Source organism: Falco punctatus, assembly GCF_963210335.1.
Source record: "Falco punctatus genome assembly, chromosome: 7".
NCBI lineage: Eukaryota > Metazoa > Chordata > Aves > Falconiformes > Falconidae > Falco > Falco punctatus.
Window position 1 is genome coordinate 27,695,790 of NC_137587.1, and position 21,461 is coordinate 27,717,250.

The 21,461-nt window shown below is 38.0% G+C and overlaps 1 protein-coding gene across 1 annotated transcript in view; it reads left to right on the top strand.

The window, feature by feature from the left end:
• Nucleotides 1–21,461, top strand: part of EXT2 (exostosin glycosyltransferase 2) — an 80,337-nt gene that overhangs the window by 19,468 nt on the left and 39,408 nt on the right. The window contains exon 8 of the mRNA XM_080394245.1: nt 17,021–17,152. Within this exon, the coding sequence (XP_080250371.1) occupies nt 17,021–17,152 (132 nt within the window). The remainder of the gene's footprint in view (nt 1–17,020; nt 17,153–21,461) is intronic.

Below are 21,461 nucleotides of genomic sequence, written 5' to 3' on the forward strand. Positions count from 1 at the left end.
TTGCAGTATGTTTGGGTTTTTCCAGTCCGTTTTAATTTTTACCAAGCATTGTTTGTATCAAGGTGGAAACAAAGGTAGGTAGTTTACAATGGTCATGTTCTTTCTTGTTTTTACATTGTGAAGCACTTGGAGTTTGATATGTTACAAAAAGATTGGTCTACAACTGATGTTAAAATGAGGAAAAAGAGATTGTTCAAAGAGCTTTTATTAAAATTGATACAAAAATTGTTATACAGCATCTCATTGTTTCCTTTGCAGTTAGGATGTGTTTAGGTTTTATTTAAAAAACTGGTTTTGTTGCACGTAAAATTTCACCAGGGCAGACAATACATTTTTCATAGACTTGTAAAACATGCTTTGCCAGTGCCTGCCAACTAACTTACTTTTTTCAGTAAATTCAGAAACTAGTTGACATGTTCTGACATATAAGTGTGGTTGAGATCATAATCTTTTCAGCCAAACAGAACAAATCCTTGCTCTAAATTTCTCTTGGTTTTTAGTAGGATAAAGCATGCATTCATCATGCCTATCAGACTTTCTGGGTCTGATAACCTTTGTAGGGTGGGAGCCTTGCTGTCCAACTGCTTTGGTTTCAGTGGTTGTCTTAATTATGACATTTTTATCCTTAGTTGGAAAACCTCATAATTAAAAAACTTGTTATTGTAAATGTTAGCTTGCCAGTTTTCTTTGATTAGGTACTCTTTTTGTAGTATTTTATAGCAGTTGATTCTCTGGAGATCATGGATCAAGGTTGAAATATATACATATACACAAACATATAAATTTTTTTTCAAGTTGGAAGAGATTGTCTGCTTTTCATGAATAAAATTTTATTTATGCTTAGTTTTTGCTTTGTTTTTGGAAATACTTGTAGCCATACATCAGCTGGAGAAGAGAGGAAGGCTTTTAAAGGGAAATCATCCCATTAAAAATATATATGAACCCATATTTGGAAATATTTTCTTATAGTTTGTACGCTGATCATGAGCATCACACAATACTTCATGAAGAGGATGAAATACAGGTGCTTTAGTTTTGGAGTCATCATCTCCTAGGATCTATGGCTGGTATGACCTATAATACAACTTCATTTTGCTCAGTTGTTTTTTCAGACAGTACATGGTATAAACCAGGGAAGAGATTTATTGGTTTGAGCAGAGCTGGAGTGTGGGAAATCAGAATTAATTTCTAACTGCCCTGCATTATACCTGATTGTGCTGAGATCTCTAGAGATTAGCCATAGTAACTTACACTTACCGTTCAAACTTGCAGAACATTTTGCCCTACATCATTCGTGGTTCAGTTTCCTGACTTTCCTCAAAGAAGGAAATAGTTTCTGTCCTCATAGCTTAGTCTATACTGTTGTGAAAAATTGTTAACTTATTTTCAATACTACATGTACAGCCTATGTCTGTGAGAACTGGAGAGTGCCATATGATAGCTCTTTCAAACTCCAACATACTGACCATCAAAAAGAGTCTCTGCTAGTTGAGCTGCTAAAATTAATAGCAGTCTGGATGAAAATCTGCATCCCTGGGATTGCTGTCTTGTCCGTTTTCTACAGTAATGTTGTCATTCTCATTTTCTTTGAAGCTTCTTTGAACCATCCCCCTCTCAAAATACTTCCATATGGAGTCTGAAACACAGGCAGAAGTGCCCAGAGGCAAATCGATAAGCAGCTCAGCTGCACTGCTGCTAGTCCAGCAGACTTGGTGCTGCATCCTTATGCTTTCATTTTCTCTGCACCACAAACCAGCACTCAGGTAATAGCAGAGTTCTAAAATTGGAGGGGCAAGAAACAGAAGTAAATGTAATAGACCTATGTGACAGAGAGTGAAATGTGAAATTTGAAATTTTGTTTTGCTCTTGAAGAAGAGTGATAAAGGTAAAGGAAAAAAAAATAAAACAAAACTTTGCTGGTATCTGTTTATCCCATGCCATGCCTTGTATGGTTTCTGTCTTAAGAGTTTTTCTAACATCTACTTTGAAAGCCTGTTAATTTCTAGAAAAGTGTTTCACCACTGTAGTTGATATGTAAATGTCTTTAACTTATATGAAAGTTTTCCTCAACTTATATCTGAGCCTCTGTGCCTTTTCTCCCTTCTTTTTGTGAGATGAATCTATCTAAATATATAGATATTTTGTAAATGTTTTTCCTCGCTAAATATCAACATACTTGGAAATCTTTTAACAGAGATAGGCTCCTTAAGGCATAGACCCAAAATATGAAAGTACTAAGCAATGGAAATAGAAGAGTTATTCCTCTGTTTATTTAGGCATTCTTTCTCACTGAATATATTTTAGGTAAGGAGTTTATTTTCAAATAAAGGCTTTGTGTGCCTGTTCCGTTTTTGAACTTCTAACACTTCCCACCTCACAAAAAGTAAAACTTTTGAATCAATATCTAGTCTGGAACCAGAGTAGATGACACTGCACTCTAATGGTACAAGATTGAAGAGCTAGTGTTCTTGAGTGCAGGAATTCTTTTTGTCCTGGTTTCCTATGGTAATAAGGGTATGATCAAATACAATGTGCATGCTGATTTCTAATTTCTGTTACTGCCCAATTTCAACCAAACTTACAAAGAGGTGGAAATGCTGGAGATAAGAGATTCCATAAAATTAGATGGCTGTGTAGAAAGTAAGCACCCCAGAATGGCCTGGCTTTTTAAGGGAAAATTGGCAGCTCAAGCTAACAGTGATAGAAAAACACCTTATGACTGATCCTGCTTTGGGAAAAGTTTTATTTGAAACTGATGCATCTTAGGCCAAAGGAATTCAGGTACAGCATGACCAAATGAGAAAATGGCAAATGAAATTCAGTATATAAAGAAAGTGGTATATATGTGATTTAAAACAGCCTTCTCATAGGCAGTGATGGCCTCCCAGCTAGCTGCAGTCACTTGGAAAAGAGTTCTTAGAGCCGTAATAAATAATTCTGTAAAAATGTTAATTCCATTGTCAGTTGTGTTCAAAAAAATTAGTATAAAGAATTTTTTAGAAAAGAGGTAGAGAACAAAATGGAAAATACTGTGCCACTGTGTAAATCTGTTGTATGTTAGCACCCTGAATGCAGTCTGTAGTTATGGTTCTCCCATCTTGAAAAGGATATAATAGAACAAGGGTGATGAAAAGTTTCATGAGAGGAGTGATTAAATAGCCTAACACTCTTCATTTTGAAAATGAATGATTGGGTATAAGATGAGGACCAAGAATATAATACAGAACTATAAAATAAGAAGGTCATGAACAAGGTAAGCTGTACATTGTCAGATACAATTGCATTTGATGTTTCCTAGGACTTTTGTTACTGGAAATGTGGTCTGAAACAATAAAGGAGGAGATGATCTTTTCTCAGAACTAGTAGGTAGTCTGTAGGACTCGCTGCTTCAGCATTTTGTGTGAGTTGAAGGGTTTTTATTGGCAGAAAGGGTGACTGAAGAATTCCAGAGAAGGAAAATCTGTCAGAGATAAATGCAAAGATACACCCTCTGGCTTACAAGTCCTCAAGCTGCAGACTTCTGGAAGCTGGCAAGTACTTTGGGGACGTGGTGGCTTATGCTTGCTGTGTCTATGTGTGGGAGTTCCTAAGGTACCTGTTGCAGAGCATTGTCAGAGACAGAATACAGAGCAGAGGGTCATTTGGTCAGACCTGGTGCGGTTGCAGTGGTGCAACTTCAGGACTCAAGTTTGCAGGAGACCTTGGTATTGTAATGCCTTGTGGAATATAACCTTGTGGGATCATCAGTGGTTTTTAAATGGCACCTTAACTTCAGTGGCTGCCAGACACTTCAGTGAGAGAATATGGACTTGTGATACATAGTTTCCTCCTTTTTATGAATGGATAATTGATGTTCTGGAGGCCCCACAAGATACTTTCTCAGATAGCAACCACGCAGCATTCTTGCTTTTTATTAACTAAAGTTTTAGATAATCACAACCTCTTGTCTTTTCAGCTGTGCGGACAATTAAAAGCTAAAAAAGGTTGTAAATGCAATTTTAAAAGTCTGAATAGAAAACACGTAGTTTGCAGTGTTTGTTCCCACAGTGAGAATACTTGCTATTGTAGTTTTTCTAGTGCATGTCTCATGTGCCTCAGCTCTGACCTGAAGAAATTCAGACTCCAGGTCAAACAGAGCTGAAGACACATACATAAATCAATGACTTGTTTTAGTGCCACGTTAAAACAACATGAGTGGCTGGCTCTTCTGACCCCTCCTCCCTTTCATTTAATGTGCTTCTTTGGCTCTTCTTTAAAGAGGGCTCTGTAGAGTAATTTCAACTCTTATCAGCTTGCTGACAGCTATATGAGCCTTTCTGCTGGCTCCAGGCAATCACTGCAGGCGTGTGAAACATCCCATTCTTACAGTGAACGGGTCCTGGATAGAGTTAAAGCAAATGGCGGGGTGGGGGGTGTTCCAGTGGGTGGTGCAGCTCACATAGGAGATGGATTTAGTTCTTATTAGCCAATTAAACAGAACTTCATTTCAATATCTGGACACTGGAAGCTCATGGAGAGTAGTTAGAATTTTACAAGTCTTTTTCATGAGAATATTCAACTTCCAGCTGCAGTTCTTACCCTGACAGGGGACAGCTTCTGTCTCGGGGTTCTTTAGACCCATCATTATCAAATTTAAATGAACTTTCATCTGTCTGCCATTTGTAGCATTTTAAGGAGTGTGATTGGAGAGGCTAACCCTGCTTTAATCCTCCCAGAGTGATTCAGCAGAGCTCTGGGTCCCCCATAAATGTCAGGCCTGGACAATTTGCCATCTTATCAGATGCAGTGAAGTTAGTTCCAGCCCTCTCACCCCTCCCCCAGAGGAAAGATTTGTTGCTGCAAACAGCAAAGAAAGAGAAAACTTTTTCCTGGCTTGCTGCCAAGATCACCATGGGAGTTGTAGAATCCTTGGCATTTATATATGAGACTTTCATTGCTCCCTCCTCCCCTTTTCATTCGTTGCAGAGACTGTCCTTGTCCTAGATTTTTTCTTCCCCCTGTTGTCTGTCCTGCCATGTTGCCTTCCAGAATGAAGAAAATGTTTTCGTGCTGCTTGTATTACAGAGTGGTCTTCATGGCATCTCTGAGAAAGAGCTCAGAAATTTGAGCAACAATCAGCACCTCAATTAATAATTTTTATGGATGCAGTTGTGCTGCCTTTGTATCTAGGTTTGCAGCCTCTAAACAACAAAAGGTTAAACTTCCAGCTGTAAAAGGGAAATCGTGCTATTTTAAGACAATATTATTTTGGGGGTTTTAAGATTAGATTTTAAGAGCCTGTATTTTAGAAGTCTGTATGTTGTTGCAACGTGGACTTCTGGTACTTACCCTTTGCAGATTGGTATACATAGCTTAGATAGACTGCAGATAAACTGAGATGATCTGAAAGGCATGTACTTTTTGAAAGAATATTTGGAAATGTTCTTTGTCATGCATGTGAAGCAGTTAGTTGCAGATAAATGGATGATTAAGCGTCTCTGCCGGTGTGCCACTCATTCTTTGTTACTCTGTGCTCTCCCTCTGCTGCTGTTTAGTCTGTATCACATCACATTTCTTTATCAAATTCACTTGCTCCGCTTAGCCCTTCATTTTTGAAAGTGTTGCAACTTTAGAATTTACCTAGATATTGTAAGTACACTGCATTACTGTAGTAACTTATAGGTGAATATATTAAATACTAGCAGTAAATATACCTCAGTCTTGTATCCATTTTACTGATGAATGGATTGAGGCATAAATAACTTGTACAAGGTCAAATCATAATATCAGTAATGGATTTTAGAAGTCTTGGATACTGTTTTAATGACTAAATGTACGTTACAACATAGTAGGGATGTTTGGCTGTTAAGTTACAAAGTTTTCACATGTTCTGTAGAAACATTAGATGGCTTTTCCTTTAATCTTTTGTAAATTGTGCAGATTTATCTAACAGTTTCGTAGATACCTGTATACAGGAAAAATATGTATCTTTGTTACAAATAGAAAAGCGGGCTGGGCTAGGATACTGTAATGCCCTTTGGCTCGCAGATGGTCTAACTTGTATGTGAGGACTGGCTCCTTCCTTTTAGCTATGCCACTCTTTTTTTTTTTTTTTTTCCTTACCTTTTCCCATTAGCTGACAATTTTGAATGCTCTTTAGAAATGAAAATGTCACCTGGCATTAGTTGGTTTTGAACACATAGATTCTGTCCTGGTAGCGGCTTAAATCTGTACAGATGCTCTGGAGAGGAGGATTATAGAGAGTGTGCATATTCCAGGTTATAGTAGTGGAGTAGGGAATCACAGATAGAAGTTGTTAGATTACAGTTAAGCTTAAGAAATAGTTTCCTGCAACTGGACTCAGCTGGTAATGGAATTCTGGTCCCAGGGGGTCCACAGAATACTTCATCTTGGTTCTCCCACACAGCACAGTCTACTATAAAATGTTTCCCAACACTGTAGCAAAAAAAAAAGCAAAAAATATCAGTGGTGTCTGTTGAGGCATTGGGGAAAACGTTCCTATCCTGAATCTGGTGATTAGGTTAAGCCTGAACGTGAATGCAACGCCCATTAATCAACTGTCTGAAACGCTTCTGTAAGCTAGCAGCACCAAGCCCAGGCTCTGTGCTCTTCCTTGCACCACTTGCTTTGTTTCTGATCTATTGCTACCTGTGTTAGTAGCCGGTGCTTCAGAAATCTCCTGAGACGTGAGTTCCATCTATTGCAGAGGCCATGTTATGTATGGAGGGGAAAGGGAAAACAACTCCTTGCTCACGTTTCTAATCATTCAGTTGAAGCAAAAGATTAATATAGAATAAAGAGGCAAATGCTGATTGGTGGTATACTTTCCATCTTTTTTCGGGTAGCAAGGACTTCTGTAGTAAGCTTTAATGTTTATCTTGGTGATTACTTCTCTTTTTTACAGAATCCAGCTTCATCCAGCAAAGAATATTCCTCTTTAGCATGCTATTTCAGATGTTTGCCAAGAAGAAATAAGTAATTCTGATATCTATAAATTATTTTGTCCATGTAAAATTATTTTCAATCTTGTTCTATTGCAGCATGACCACCATGCAGTATTATCACAACCAACAGTTATTAATCACCTTATCTATTTCATCAGACAGTTTACAACCATGCATAATTTGAGACATGAAGAATGAGGTGTTTTTACATAGCTTGAGCTAAGATCAGTTATTTTTAAGGTGTGAAGGAAGAAAACAGCACCATGTCCTAAATTGAATTTTTGCTGTAGATATGGGGCAAATAAACCCCATGACTGCCAGTCCTTCAGCTTTTATCCTTGCAGAAGTCAGTAAAATATATCTGTATTCAAGCAATGATGGCAGTAATGTCTGTGGTTAAAGTTGTCCAATGTTGAGAACTGTGTGTATGGGGGTATGGGTATGTTTATGCTTATATAAAATAGAACTATACAGCTTACAGGAAATTGAGCAAAACACGTCTTCATCAAAAGGGCAAGTCCTTCCTGATACAGAGCTTAAGCTCTGAAATTGAGGTATGTACTGATTTTTGACTGCTGTAATATGGTGGTAACTCTACCTAGATTTTTTTTTTTGCTTGCTTCAAAAAGCTGTCCTTTCATGTGTGTGATTGGCACTGAGCTAGCTTTGTGTTTAGCTTCTCTAATCAAGGGAATTTAAGCTTCTATTCTCCCAGCATTAGTACAGCAGTCATGGGAAATCTCAAACAAGACAGATCTTGTTGCAGCAGTTGACACAAATAAAAGCAGTTGTGCTTTTATTTATTTATTTTTGATGCTGGATGCTGATTAAAAGTTTCCAAGCATCCTTTAGCCATGTTATAAAGCCAACCGGCAGAGAGCAAGGCAGCTGCTGAGGAGGGGAGATACTGGTGGACATAGGACAAGATCACAGTGGGAAGCATCAGTGTGTGTAACTCAGAAAGCTGGGAAAGGTGTAAACAGATCCCCAATTTATCTGTAGAGTGGGCTCTCCAAACACTGTTTTATTGGCCAGTGGCTCCTGCTTTACTAACCTCTAACCTCTGCAATACTCAGAGGTGCTGCCCACCAGCCAGCCTTGTCTTTGAACCTCCCTTGGCTCCTGCCACCTCAAAGGCTTGCAGTCAGATTCCTGTGTTTTGCTTGGGACCTCACCTCTCAGCAGGATGCCTGCAGCAGGGAAAACTGATCTACCCTGAGAACATAGACATATTTGAAGGCAATACCCCTAGGACTAGAAACCTATTGCTTTCAGTTTCAGGAGCTGTCCATCATTTGTCAAGAAATGTGGCTAAAATATACCCCCACCCCCCAGCTTGGTCATACAGTAGTTGAATATTCCCTGCAATTGCATACATGTTATTTATTTTCTAGACTGCTGTTGAATCAATGATAGCGTAAGTCTAGCTCACCGTAGGTCTGTTTCCATGTTGTCAACAGGGACTGTGCAAAGGACAAACTTATAAAAAGGATGGTACAGATCTGAGTAGCCTTTCACAGTAACAGTCTGGTGAAACTGGAGTAATTAGGGAGCCCTACAAACTCCTGAAACTGGAGGGAAGAGTGGGCTGTTATTTTTTTTGTGTCTTTACAGCATTATCAGTGATGATTATTTAGATATGACTATCTGGAAGGCAGAGGAGGACCTGTTTTACACCTGTGGTATTTCATGTAATTTGCCTCTAAATAGGAAGACAGAACTGAAAGCTCTTCGGGGGCAAAGGGAATTCAATAAATGGTAGCCATTTTTACATTATGTGTTTTTAAAGCACTTAGCTTTTTTTCGTCATCTTCCTGCTCTCTTCACTGGCTCTGTCGCCATGCTTTGTGACAGTATTTCCAGCCACAGCTGAGAATGGGGAGGTTCCTTGCTGCTCGTAGTGCTGGTATCTGTGTGTTGACTCCATAACTAAAATGTATTTTGGCAGTGGATTTGTAGGGTGCCAGGGCAGTAAGTCAGATTTCCTGGCTTATGCAATGTTGCCTTTTGCAACAGAGTTGTGAAGCCAACATACTCATTAATCAAAGCAGCAAGTCTGATGTGCAGACATATATGGAGGGAGGGGAGAGCGCCAGTGCTAAGTGGTGGTTTTATCTCCTCAAGTCTTATGTTCTTGCTATTTTTAAAACAAAGTTACTATCAGGAGGACAAGGGATAGCAGAAGTCTGTATTTTAGAGGTCAAGATGATGCAGGATTTCAAAATTGTAAAATGCTACCATTTCATGAGAGAAAATGACAACTTTTCTGTTGAAAATAGCTTCTTCTGTGTCATATATTTGACCCAGATTTTTCTGTTCATAACAGAAGATAAAAACCTTAAAAAAAAAAAAAAGCCAAACCCCCCAAAATCAAAAATCCAAACCCCCACAAATTATGTGAAAGTATGGTAATGGGACTCAAAATGTCAACTTTAACAGTTATGCCTCAAGGAACCATTCTCATATATACATAGTATGTGTTGTACATGTGAGTTACTATAACTCATACTAGCGATTCTTTTCAAAGCGCCAAGGAGAAGAGTCTGCAGAAGACTGCAGTGCAAGAAGCCTAAGATTAATACCTGTGCTTGCACTAACATTTTCCTTTACCTTTAGCTCTTAGAAGTCAGCATATACATCAATAAAACTAAGAGCCAGTAGAAGTGAGTTGCTCCCAAGTGGCTGGTATTTGAAGGGCAAGACTAGCATTTTGAACCTCTGTGCCCTTATGGATTGGCAGCTTCAAAATGTGTGCCCTTATGGATTGGCAGCTTCAAAATGGGGGGGGGGGGGGGGGGGGGGAAGACATTTGAATAGTGGAAAGACTAGTTTTCACTTTCTGTTGTGTCTGAAGTAGGCAATATTTCATGGCTGAAATTGCAACGGTGGAGAATATTGAGTCTGGTGATTCAGTCCATCTACTGCTTTACTTTTGAAGAGGTTTTGAGACTGAATTACAATAAAAAACAGCAACACAATATGTCTGTCTAGAATCTCTTTCTTAAAATACAGGACTGTAATGATACAAATCATTATTTTGCTTGCTTGTCCTGCAGAACTGTCATGTAGATAACAAATATAGCTCTCTAGACCACTCATATAAATTAAATAGATGGGTATTTTCAGGGCTTTATTTGGCAATCGTGCATAGCTCAGAAACAAGAGTTGAAAGATAGAATGAAAATTCAGAAACAAAAGAATGTTGTGTTCCATTAGAAGCAAACCTTAGCTAACTGGAAACAACTGTATGTGCTGTGCATTGTTCTACTGCCCATTCCTCTTTTTCCCTTGTAGAGAAACTTATGGTTTGAGCTTCAGGAAAACCCAATGTTGAATTATGGATTAGTCTGTCTGAAGCGATCAGACACCCCCAAAAGTACAATTCCTTGCTACCCCCATTTTTTAGCTTTAAAAGTGGCATGCTGCTGTTATGAGCATTCTTTATATGATGCCTCTGCTACTGCTTTTCTTGGGTAGGTCCGTGTTGAGAAATAGACACAACACAACTAGCTTAGGTCAAATGTGAAAGGTGCTTTTCATTTGATCTTCTATAAAACATGAAAATAATTTGGGAAACTTCAGCTTTAGACAAGTTAGCATGATTTTACCAGTATTCCATGGATTTAGTGGATTAACTCTTAGAATTCCTACATAGTAGTCTACTTATGGAGACAAGAATCTGATCTTTACTTTCAGATTGCAATTTCTAAAGAGGTTACCTCCAGTTTGGGTAACTGTATTGGCACCCCAAAAGTGAGTGAACTTTTCAGGGCATGGCTCTCTTACATTTTTCCATAACCTGAAACACATGAATTATTTTTCAAAAATGTATACATTCTTTAAAAAAGCCTACATTATTGGTTGTTCTCATTTCAAATCTTCATACCTCCTGCAAAAATGAGAGGGCCCTCAGATAATTTTAGAGGTTAGGGCTTTAATGGGGAGAAGTATCGTGGCCCATGGTTAGTCACTTAGTCTGTCCTCTCATGCTCTCTTAATAGGAGAACAGGTTTTTCAGGAGGTATTTTAAGGCACCAGAGCTCTAAATTTCTCTGTGAATGACCCTATTTTTTTTCCACACAAAGTACAGAGAGAAGATTGAGCCAGCCATGTTTAAGTGTGTGATATTGCTAAGGGTCCTAAACCAAGTAAGCACCTCTTTTTAAAGCCCAAATTTTTATTGCTTTCTAGAAACAAAAATACTCTCTAATTCTTAATAGTATAAAGTCTTCTGAGGGTTTCTTGTAAGCCTATGTAGAGAAACAAAGATGGCAGTGGTGTTAGGTGACCCAGCTGGTATCATCTTTGCTGCAGAATGGCATACTAGAAGTGACATGTGTGATCAGCAAAGACATGGCTGGAACAGGGAACCAGCTGTAGAAACAGTAAAGCAGTCCAAAAAACCAAAGGGCTCACAATTACAATTCATAGGCAGAAAAACATGGGAATTTGGGATTATAGAGTCCTCAGTCTACACCCAAAATTTGTCTGTGGCCAAGTATAGTAGCTTGCTTGATGGGCAATAACTTGTTAGATCTCAGCAACTTAACAAACATTTGATTATGTTACAGAATCACAGGTACCTTAAAACCTTGCAGGTCTTAGTGGATGAACTTCCGTGTCCAGAGCTGTTAGATGCACAGCAGAGCTGTGGGTATTTCTTGTAGTACCTTTTATATCCCTGCTGAAGGCACAGGTTTTAGCAAAGAATTGCCAGTCAGTTACTTTGGTAGCATTGGTTAGCTAGCTACTAGTTTATTAGGTTAAGGTTTCTTTTTACAAATGATACGAGAGAAAAGTTACATTTTTTTCTGTTCTATACACCCCAAAATCTGAAAGGTCTAGGATGTTGAAGTCTCACAACATCTCTGTGATGTAAATATTACACATACTGCTGAGAGGCTGAAGTAGAAGCAAGAAATCAAATGAATGTCAAGCATTTATCTGTAAAATAATTAACAGAACCAGGGTTAAAAGTAAGATGGCCAAGCTTCTAGGCAAGTGCTGTGGCAGCAGCTAGGCTACGCTCTTTTCTTTGGCCAGACTTCCCTAACCCAGCTGGTCAGGGAGTGAAAACCAGAAACACCAAAAGCCATTGAGAAGAGAAAGCATTTAAGTTAGAGTCAGCCCAGCCAATGTGAAAATGGTTATATTTCAAGGCCTCGTAAACCTTTTCAAGGCATTTTAGAAACACCGAACTCCTGCAGTGGGGCAAAATCATCATGGCGCCTGACCTAAAAGCTGAGAGAAGTGGTGGTTTATGGGCAGTTAACTTTTACTACTCTTCTGTGAATCTTGTTTTTTCTCCTTTTGCTAGCTTTACCAACTCCTACAAAATCATGGGCTGTGTAAAGACAGGGGGCTAGAAAGTTCGTTTCAAGGACTGTTTTCCCCTTGATCTAAATGTTACAGAAAGTATTCCTTTCCTTGCCTCATGCCCAGTGTTTTTCTTTTCACAAACTAATCAAAAGATTTACATTGATCTGTCTTGCACTCTACACTGGAGCACCATTAGTGGCATTAACACTAGAACTTACAAACATCGTATGAATGGACTCTGTAACCTGATGCTATGGTAGCTTGTAAAGAGCTTATAAAGAGATGCTAGGCCCCCAAGTGTGTTTATTTCTAAGGAAAATAACACCTTACCTAAATAAATGTTACTTTCTGCGACTAGGCTACCCTGTTGCTGCATGCTGCTGCCTGTTGTCTCCTATGAAAATAACTGCAAATGCTTCCATCCCAGGCTCTTTTCTGTACTGTTATGTGCGAATATTGTCAATTGAGTTGCATTGTAGTCCACGAGCAAAATCCTGGAACTGAAAACAAGTGGAACTGAAATTTTGGTTTGGATACTGGCTCACTTGGTTGAAGGAACACAGAATTCCCCATACCATCTACAGTTTCAAGGAAGAAAACAAAGGTTTTAAACTTTTTCTTCTGTCTTACAGATACTGCTAGTGTTCCTCAAGGTGTGCATATGTGTTTGTGATAATTAATACCTCTGTGTTGTATATTTAAGCCTGTAATTTTAGCCCTTACAGAAAGTGGTGGGTTTTCATGGCCGATCTAATGAGGACGTGGCAGTTGAAAGTGAGGTGGGGAGGAAGGAAGGGGAACAACTTAGATCTTATTACTGGCATGCCCGTGCTTGTGACCTTGGTCTGCAGAGCTCACCTCTTGGAGAGAGGGGAGGGTTTGGTCTCAATTCCTTCAGTCTTTGGCCTCCACGGTGAGGCTATGTTGGCTTTGTAAAATTTTCTGCAGAAATTGAATTCAGATGAATTAATTTCATAGGGAATCACTTCCAACCCATTGGGCAACCCAGTAATATAATGTATTTCTTATTCTCAGTCAAGTTGTTCGGCACTCTACATTTAACTCTTCCACACATTGGTAAAACTGCTATAGAAAGTAATGTTTTTCTGTCTTTCATCTTGGATCTATCCTAGATTTCCTATTTATCTAGAAATGTAGAAGGGGAAGAGAAGGTGTGTTTCTTAAATACCTGTTTGCAATTCCTGGTAAGCCATACACTGAGAACAAGATCCTGTAGGTTAACATGTTCATCTGTGTTGTTTTGGCAGTTGTACAAAGTACGTGTTTGATCTCTATTTACAATTTAGATTGCCTGTGACCTAAGCAATATTTAGGTATACAAGTCTGTGGTCCACATAGTGTATTTCCTTAGAAAATTCTGAAACCTCATCAGGCAGACTGCTAGGAGTTAATTTCAGTTCAGGTTGAAAGGAGGGTTAGTCTGATCATAGCATTGATTATACACAGTCTACAACTGTGATATGTGGAAGACAAGATCTGTAATTATGAATCATCATTTCAAGATCCTGAAAGGCTTCCAGGTAGCTCTAATTAGTATGTTACAATTGCCATACCTTAAAAACATTACCCAGTGTATTTAAGCTACTCTGGAGTATATAACCATTAGTCTTCTGATTTCATAGATATGGAAAAGAGAAATGGGCAAGTCAGAAAAACTTTGTGAGAATACTAAGACAGTTGGCATAGGAGTGAGGAACAGAGTTCTCTCTCTTCTTTTTCTTTTTTATTTTGGTTTGGGGTTTTTGGTGTTGTTTTTCTCTCCTGTATCCCAAACGTATTCTTGGGATTTTATCCCCCCTGCTAGGTATGTGTTACATTCCAATGTAAGCTTTTCAACCTCACCAAGTAGAGCAGAAAATACATTTCAAATGGAATCGACATACATCTTCCCAATAGAAAACTTTCCCAAAATGTTTAGTAACTTCACATGCTGAGCAGCAGACACTAGCAAGCCATGTTAATCAGTTCTGCTTTATAAAAGCAAACAAGGTGTGGAGGAAGTAATGAGACCCTGAAACATCTGTTTGGAGACTTTGAATCCCCTTAGAAGGTTTTGAGTTCTGCCTTAAAGAAACACAACTCCAGAAAATTATGACCAACTGTGGGAACACTTTTCTAGCTCTTTACAAAAAATTAATTACATAAATATTAGTCTAAAAAAAAGTAAGTTCCCTCTGCCATTGTCTCTAGTTTTGCTTCTGATATGAAGGTGTAATCTTGCTTGACATTGCAAGCGTTCTTTCAGGAAAGAGAAGCTAGATAACATCCATCCTAGTTTTGCTGAAGGAAGAAAGCCAACTTTGATTATTACAAAGTTAGATAATCACAGGTATTACAGTATTAATACTTAGAGTCAGAACAGTATAGGAAAGCTGTCTTTAATAACAATGCAATACACAATCCTGTGTGTATTTCACACAATTAATAGCTACTTAATTGCTTTATAAAGTTATATGTTAAAAGGTTACATAAAGTAATTTCTCCTTCCTGCTTAGTGCTGCTTATAGCAGTGGTTCTAAACTCTTGCCTAATGTGAAAATGAAATTAGAAATCTGTGTTCTTACTCTTGTTTATTTAGGATACTTAAATAGAGAGATTAACTGCTTTGGTTGATTTTAGTTCTTAATCTGCTTCTTGTTTTCTTTTTAAATCAGTTGCTGCCGAGTTCCGAATAATACATTTTTCTTAAGAAATGGGCATGGCGAAAGGAATACTTTGCTTAGCATGTGATGTTTGCTTTATTTAGTGTCTTTTTGGTGTTTTAGGAAGGCAGACGTTAATTATTCTTACCTGTTTATATAATTCTTCTGCTTTTACAGTTGGATGTAATATTCATTTCGCTCTATGTTCTTGGTAATCAGCCTGTTTTCCAGCTGTTAAAGGAGAAAGGGAAAGGGAGAGAGAGAGAAAAGGAGAGGGAAGTGATTCCGTTCTTGAGGGAAATTGCTTTGCGCTCTCTCTGGATGACAAGCTCCAGGGAATTGTAATTTTTGGATATACTCATCAGTTTCCTTGCAACAAAAGTAGTGCTCTGGAGAGCACTTACCTCTTTCATAGTTTGCTTTTTTTTAATTGTAACATGCATTTTTTCATCTGAAATGTTCACAGAACTATTCTGAAGAACTTGTTCTACCAACTACACACATAATAGAGTGTTACGACTGATATTAAAGCAACAGGTCTTTAGTTCTGAGTCACGTAGCTTACACTCAGACTAAAGTGCAGGGTAGCATATGCATGAATCAAGTTGGGTTATGAATTTGCATTCCTACTTGTGATCTTTCCTGTACACTGTTTTTTATCTTAGGAATACTCCAGCACAAAGTGTACACATAGAATCACTCTTCGTCTTCTATTAAAAAGTAATGACCTGCACAGTTAGACACACTGGCAACTTTTTAACAACAGCTAATTGAGAGGGATTTTTGGTTCATCTTAAAGTCTGTACCTCCAAAACCTTCATATTCCTTCAGTAACTTAATATGCTAAATAATATTATTTAATATCCACATGGGACATGATTAAAACCAGCCTGTCTGTAGAGCCTTTTTGCTGTCTAAGGAAGCTGTAGCAAGAGTAAAATATCACTTGCCCAAATTTGTATGTTGTCTTCGGTTATTGCATTCTGGCTCTGAAAGCCTCTTAAGCTTCCAATTAATGAAAAAATGTCTTTTAATTTTTCTACTACCTAGGTGCAAACACCTACTTTTATAGTTGATATTGAACCATAGAGAGACTGGAAATTAAATTACATTCTGGACACTTGAAGGTACTGACATTTCCTGAAGAAAAATTACGTTGAAAAAATTCTTATCTCTTGGGCCAAAACTCCTGGACTACATTTACTGGCAAAGCGTGTTTCCTTCTGGGTTGGATGGGATCCTACAGGATCATTTGATGGTTCTAGGCATTTTAAAAGTATGTTTATGTCTCTAGCAGAGAATCAGATAAGTCAGCATTTTCATTTCCAAACCCCTGCTTTTCTTCCAGCATTTCTGTCTTACACAGAAACTGGGACAGAATGAAAACTCGCCAGGTAGGACCTTAGCTTGAAAACAACTCAAGTGAAATGAAGTGCATCTGTGAATAAGAAAATCACATGCTTAATTTCAGCAGTTTTACACTGCCCATGTTGTAAATTAGCTTGGATTATTGATTGTAACAAATTGGCATGTGATTTTATGTAAAAATCTTAAGATTTACTTGTATAAATAATACTAGGTTTTTGGAAGACTTGGGAAGCTATTAGTTTGGTAGAATTCATGAATTCATGAATACTGAAATTCTATGGCTGATCAGGTGTCACTTTCTAGGCTGCATGCTTTCATTTGGCTGTTTAGCTGCAAGTGGAGTCCTCTGCCTTGGAAAAACTGAGAATAACAGCGATTTCTTCTGTTCTGTGGTCAAAGTGCTTTTGACATTTTTCAGGAGGAAGACATGGTAAAAATGTGAGAGTAACTGATTCCTTCAAGTATTCTTATTCTGTTTAATCACTTGGAAAGTAATGCTGCTGCTTCTTTTTATTGGCTCTTAAGTCCTGGGGGTTTTTTTGGGGTGGAGTTGAGTTTGAAGCCTTCAGGCCCTATGGAAATATCCTAGCTACAATAAACATGCCTCCTAATTTAATTTCCACCTGACATGTAGACTGCATGGAAGAGATCGTGCATGGCAAGCCAAAACTTATTATTAAGCACCGGATCTGTGCAATGTGAAAGTGAACTTTATTCTCTTCACAGGCAAGGTGGTTCTGGGAAGCATATTTTCAATCAATGAAAGCAATTGCTCTTGCTACTCTTCAGATTATCAATGATAGAATTTACCCATATGCTGCCATTTCTTATGAAGAATGGAATGATCCCCCAGCTGTGGTAAGTAAATTCTTTTGATTTACTCATAAAACAAATAGTGAGTTTGGGTTTTTTTCTCCTATAAAAGGTATGTGCTATGAAACTTGGTAATAATTCTGTGTATATGTGTTTGTGTGTGTGTATGTGTTGTGTTGGTAACTTGCACAGATGAAGCTAATATATTTTATGACAACTGGCAAAATAACTAGCAGTTCATTTTATGTCCTGGCAGTGAAATGCGAACTTTTAACTTTTGCTGTTGCACACACTAAATTGCTTGCTTGTTTATATATTTATTTATTTTTCATCCATGCATACACACACTTCTTTATTTCTGTTGAATTTAGTGTGAGTTTAGTGCTCTTAAAAGTGAATAACTGCAGTGGAAATAGTCAGTGGAAATACTGAAGATCTTAAACAATCTGCAAGGCTCTTTCATGTAATTCTGATGAAATAGCTGATTATTCCTGTGCCTAAAATTTTCTCCATTTCTATGTACTTTTTCTTATACAGAAACTGATGATCAAAATTTTGCTGGGGTATTTTTTTCTTCCCTTAAAAAAGTGTCACCCCTCTTTGTTAAGAAGAAAAACTGGAGTACTAATTAACCTTCTGCACCAAGCAGCTGGTTCTGATTTTTTACTGTATAAAAGCCTGCCGATCATTTTCACTCATAATCGGTTAATTTTCTCTGTGTCAAAATATAAAAAATAGTTTTGTTTTACTAATAAAACCAAACTTGTTAACTGTCTTGTTTTATGGTGGGTTAGAGGGAGTTTCTCTGAAAGCTGGGTGGGAGTGCTCAGGAGTAGAGTGTTTTACTTTAAACTCTTCAGGCAGATGGAGTGTGAACAGTTGCGGGATTTCAGAAGATGATTTTTCATTGCATAGCCAAAGCATTAATAATCTACCATTGTCATAGCCTAGAGAGAAAATGTGGCACTCGTCAGTATTTAAGGAAGAAATTAAACTTTGCAATAAATCAGTACCTACTCTGCAAAAGGGGATTAGAGCATTTTAACACCTTTAGATTATGCTAGCAAAACAAATCGCTTTCAAATGCATAGTAAAATGAAGAAAATGGCTTTAGGATTACTCACTCTTTAAAAGGGATGCAAAAACATTTCCTGCATTCTTTCCTATACGGGAAACCTATCCATTTCTGGGGAAGTTAATCTTACTCTGAGCAACAAGCAGGCTTTTTTTTTTTCTTTTTTCTCTCCCCTCCCCCCCAAGTATGTCATAAAAAAAAAAGAAATTTATATTAGTCATTCAGCCTAGCGTTTCTTAAGCAGAAGGTTTATGACCACAGACACAGCAACATACAGAACAGAACTCTGAAACTGTGGAGGAACATGTAACAGCAGTACTGTGCTAGAGCAGTATGAGGAGCAGGCAGGAATATTGGTATCAATGTGCAACTGCAAAGAAAAGTTAGAGGGCTGACTGCAATTAGACAGGCTGGAATTTGTCCAGGATGCTGGAGTTAACACCTCATATCGTGACTCTCTCATGCCACGAATGGTCAGTTCCTTGGTGGTTTTATGTCTCAGTCGAAAATATTTGATGTTTATCCTAGTCTATGAAAATTGCTTAATATGTGCATGAATTCATTTCTTGCTTCAATATGAAACAGAAATGTCATTAAAAGTTCCTTTATGGGCTGTGTAAGCTCTATATTAGCCAACAACACAGAATGCTTGTGACCCTTTCTCAGAGGGTCAGTTAAAGAAAATAAAATTCATATTGGGAATTGTTCAAGAGCAGTTAAATTTGTAGAACAGCAGTACACAACCCTGTGATATCTTTAACTGGGGATTCTGATAGCTACTCTGAGCATGTATGAAATTTCCTTCCATCAGGATTTTTTTTTTTTTTTCTTTTTTTTTTTTTCTTTTTTTGGCTTAAGCCAGCTAATACTATTTGGTTTTGATGCGTGTTCTTTCATTTGAAGCAAATAACTGGAGCCTTCTACATTTTTTCTTTTTTTTTTCTTTTTTTTTTGTCTGTGAATATATCTTATTTCTTGAGGTGAGAACATATTACAATTGCGATCTATAGCTGAGCATATTTTTCAGGACTCGGCTAATTTCTAACTTCATACAATTTAGAAAGTGATGATATATGCACTAGCTGCTAGTAAATTTAAGTCAATAAATTTAGTAATAGTTATTTTAATACTTTTTTTCAAAAATCATTGCACTAGTTAGAATTGCACAGTTGGTGTCTAGTTGTCAGGGGAATAATGGCCTGCTTGAGCCTGAGCATGTTTCTCATCTGAGCTCCTGCCTAATGTCCGCTCATAGCACTGTTAAAATTTCTAGTGAGGTTGGATGAAACGCTGTAGTTAGAAAGCAGCTACATAGGTACATTTGAGGTAGCAGAAGATGGCAACTGTATGCTCTAACTGGTAAGAAGACAAAGTAACTAAAGATTACTTGAGTGTGTTCCTAGTTTACTTGAAAATTGCCATGTTCTTATCTAAATAAACTCCAAGACTGAACTTTTTAAAGGAAATTATTTCAGGTGGGCCCAAGGGCCAGGATATAGGTAACTGTTAAAATGAAGCACCTGTGGGTTAACATTAATACCACAGTGACATGTGCAAGTAACTGGGTGTCATAAATTCTTATGGTACTGGCCAGAGCTGTATCTCCAGAACTTGCCATCTGCATTCAAACTCAGCTGGCTCAGTATCTGTTCCCTCTAGATCTGATTGTTGGTCCTTGGGCTGTTGTGATCAGCAAGGATTAAATGCAGTGCTCTTCTTGCTGTTATGCAGTATAGGTAGGAACGTAGAGTTGCAGAAAGAATAGAAGCTGCAGGCAGATTAACAGAAGATGCAGAGGTGCAGTCACCATTTTCAGGCAAAGGGTTTACTGCAATTAGCCAGAGGTTTCTTTACTCCATATAAGGCTGTTAATAGACCTCAGATCCCTGTGCTCTGAATAGTGAGTTTTTGAAAATGAGAGCGTGGATTTGCCTATGGAACATTTATACAGAAAATGCCATCTTTAATGGGTTTGTGAGCTTACTTGTTAGGAGAAATACAACTCTCTAACAGAAAGAAGAGGATGCTGTCTGTGCAAGATCATCATGCAGAGGAGGATCTTTGGTTAGAAAGGCCATGGTTGCTTACCTGCCTGTCTCCTTGATTTGAGGATTCTTTTTCTTTGTGTGCTTATAGGGGTTGTTTGCTTAGTATGTCACTAGGATCCTGAGAAGTAACAGTGAAATAGAGCTTGGTCCTGGTTGCTAATTGTTTTGCTGCTCAGTTGTTAAAACTGCTTCAGGTGCTAAGTAAAGCAGTAAAAATGTTATTTCTACTTTAACAATTAGGATAGCTCATAACTCTCCAAGGTGCACATTTTACTTTGCGTTTTGCTGAGTTACTGCAGCCTCATGAGTTTGCTTTCAGTTTTAGGATTCATCATCTGATTTCAGTCTGTTTCCTATGATTTTGTGTAGTACTGCTTTTTATTATTTTGATTATAGGACAATAGAGTTGCATCTATTTTCAGTTAGCAAACATTTAGCAGATTAAGCCTCTAAGTATGCCAGATAAAAGAGGTTTTTAGGGGTCTCAAATACTCAGTTATGCAAGTTTGGAACAACAGCACCTTGTGAAGAGAAAGCAGTATCTTTCACAAAAGTCTGCCTCAGGTTTGATGACACTTGCAAAGTAGGACTGATAGGCACTTAAGGCTATTCTCTGAAGATTTTCTCTTTGCTTTATTTTGAACTCTGATACTTCAAATGAGGAATTAGGACATGCCTGCAAACATAATAATGGTTACATTCTCTTTTCAGCAAAATTACAATGATTTTTGTATCTGAGGGAGTGTCTTACCTTGGACAGTCAGCATGAAAGTGATACTCACTCATTTAAAATCAGTGAGGCATGCTCGTTGCTTAGATCTGCATATAGATAAGCTTTATTCCAGTTCCCCAAATATTTTTCAAGTGTCAACAACCAGCCCACCTTGTGTTGATTCTGGAGTTTCCCAAACACTTTAAGCCACTATACGCAGGTACTGTTGCCAATTGAAGTAGTCTTGCACTCTTCCACAGTTGGATGACAATTTTCATGCGCTACCTTCTTTTTTTTAATTTTTTCATTCACTTGTGGTGAATTAACCAAAATAATTTTCCTCACATAAAACTTACCCAACAAAAGGAAAAAAAAAAAAAAAGGAAGGCAGGGGAGGGGGGCGAGGGAGGGACCAAGTGGCTGGAAGGCTGCATTTTTGCACTGTTCGGCTTATATGGGCTCAAAATATTAGTGAGATTGTTGCCCGAGTATCTTCATGTTCATCACAGCGTGGATACA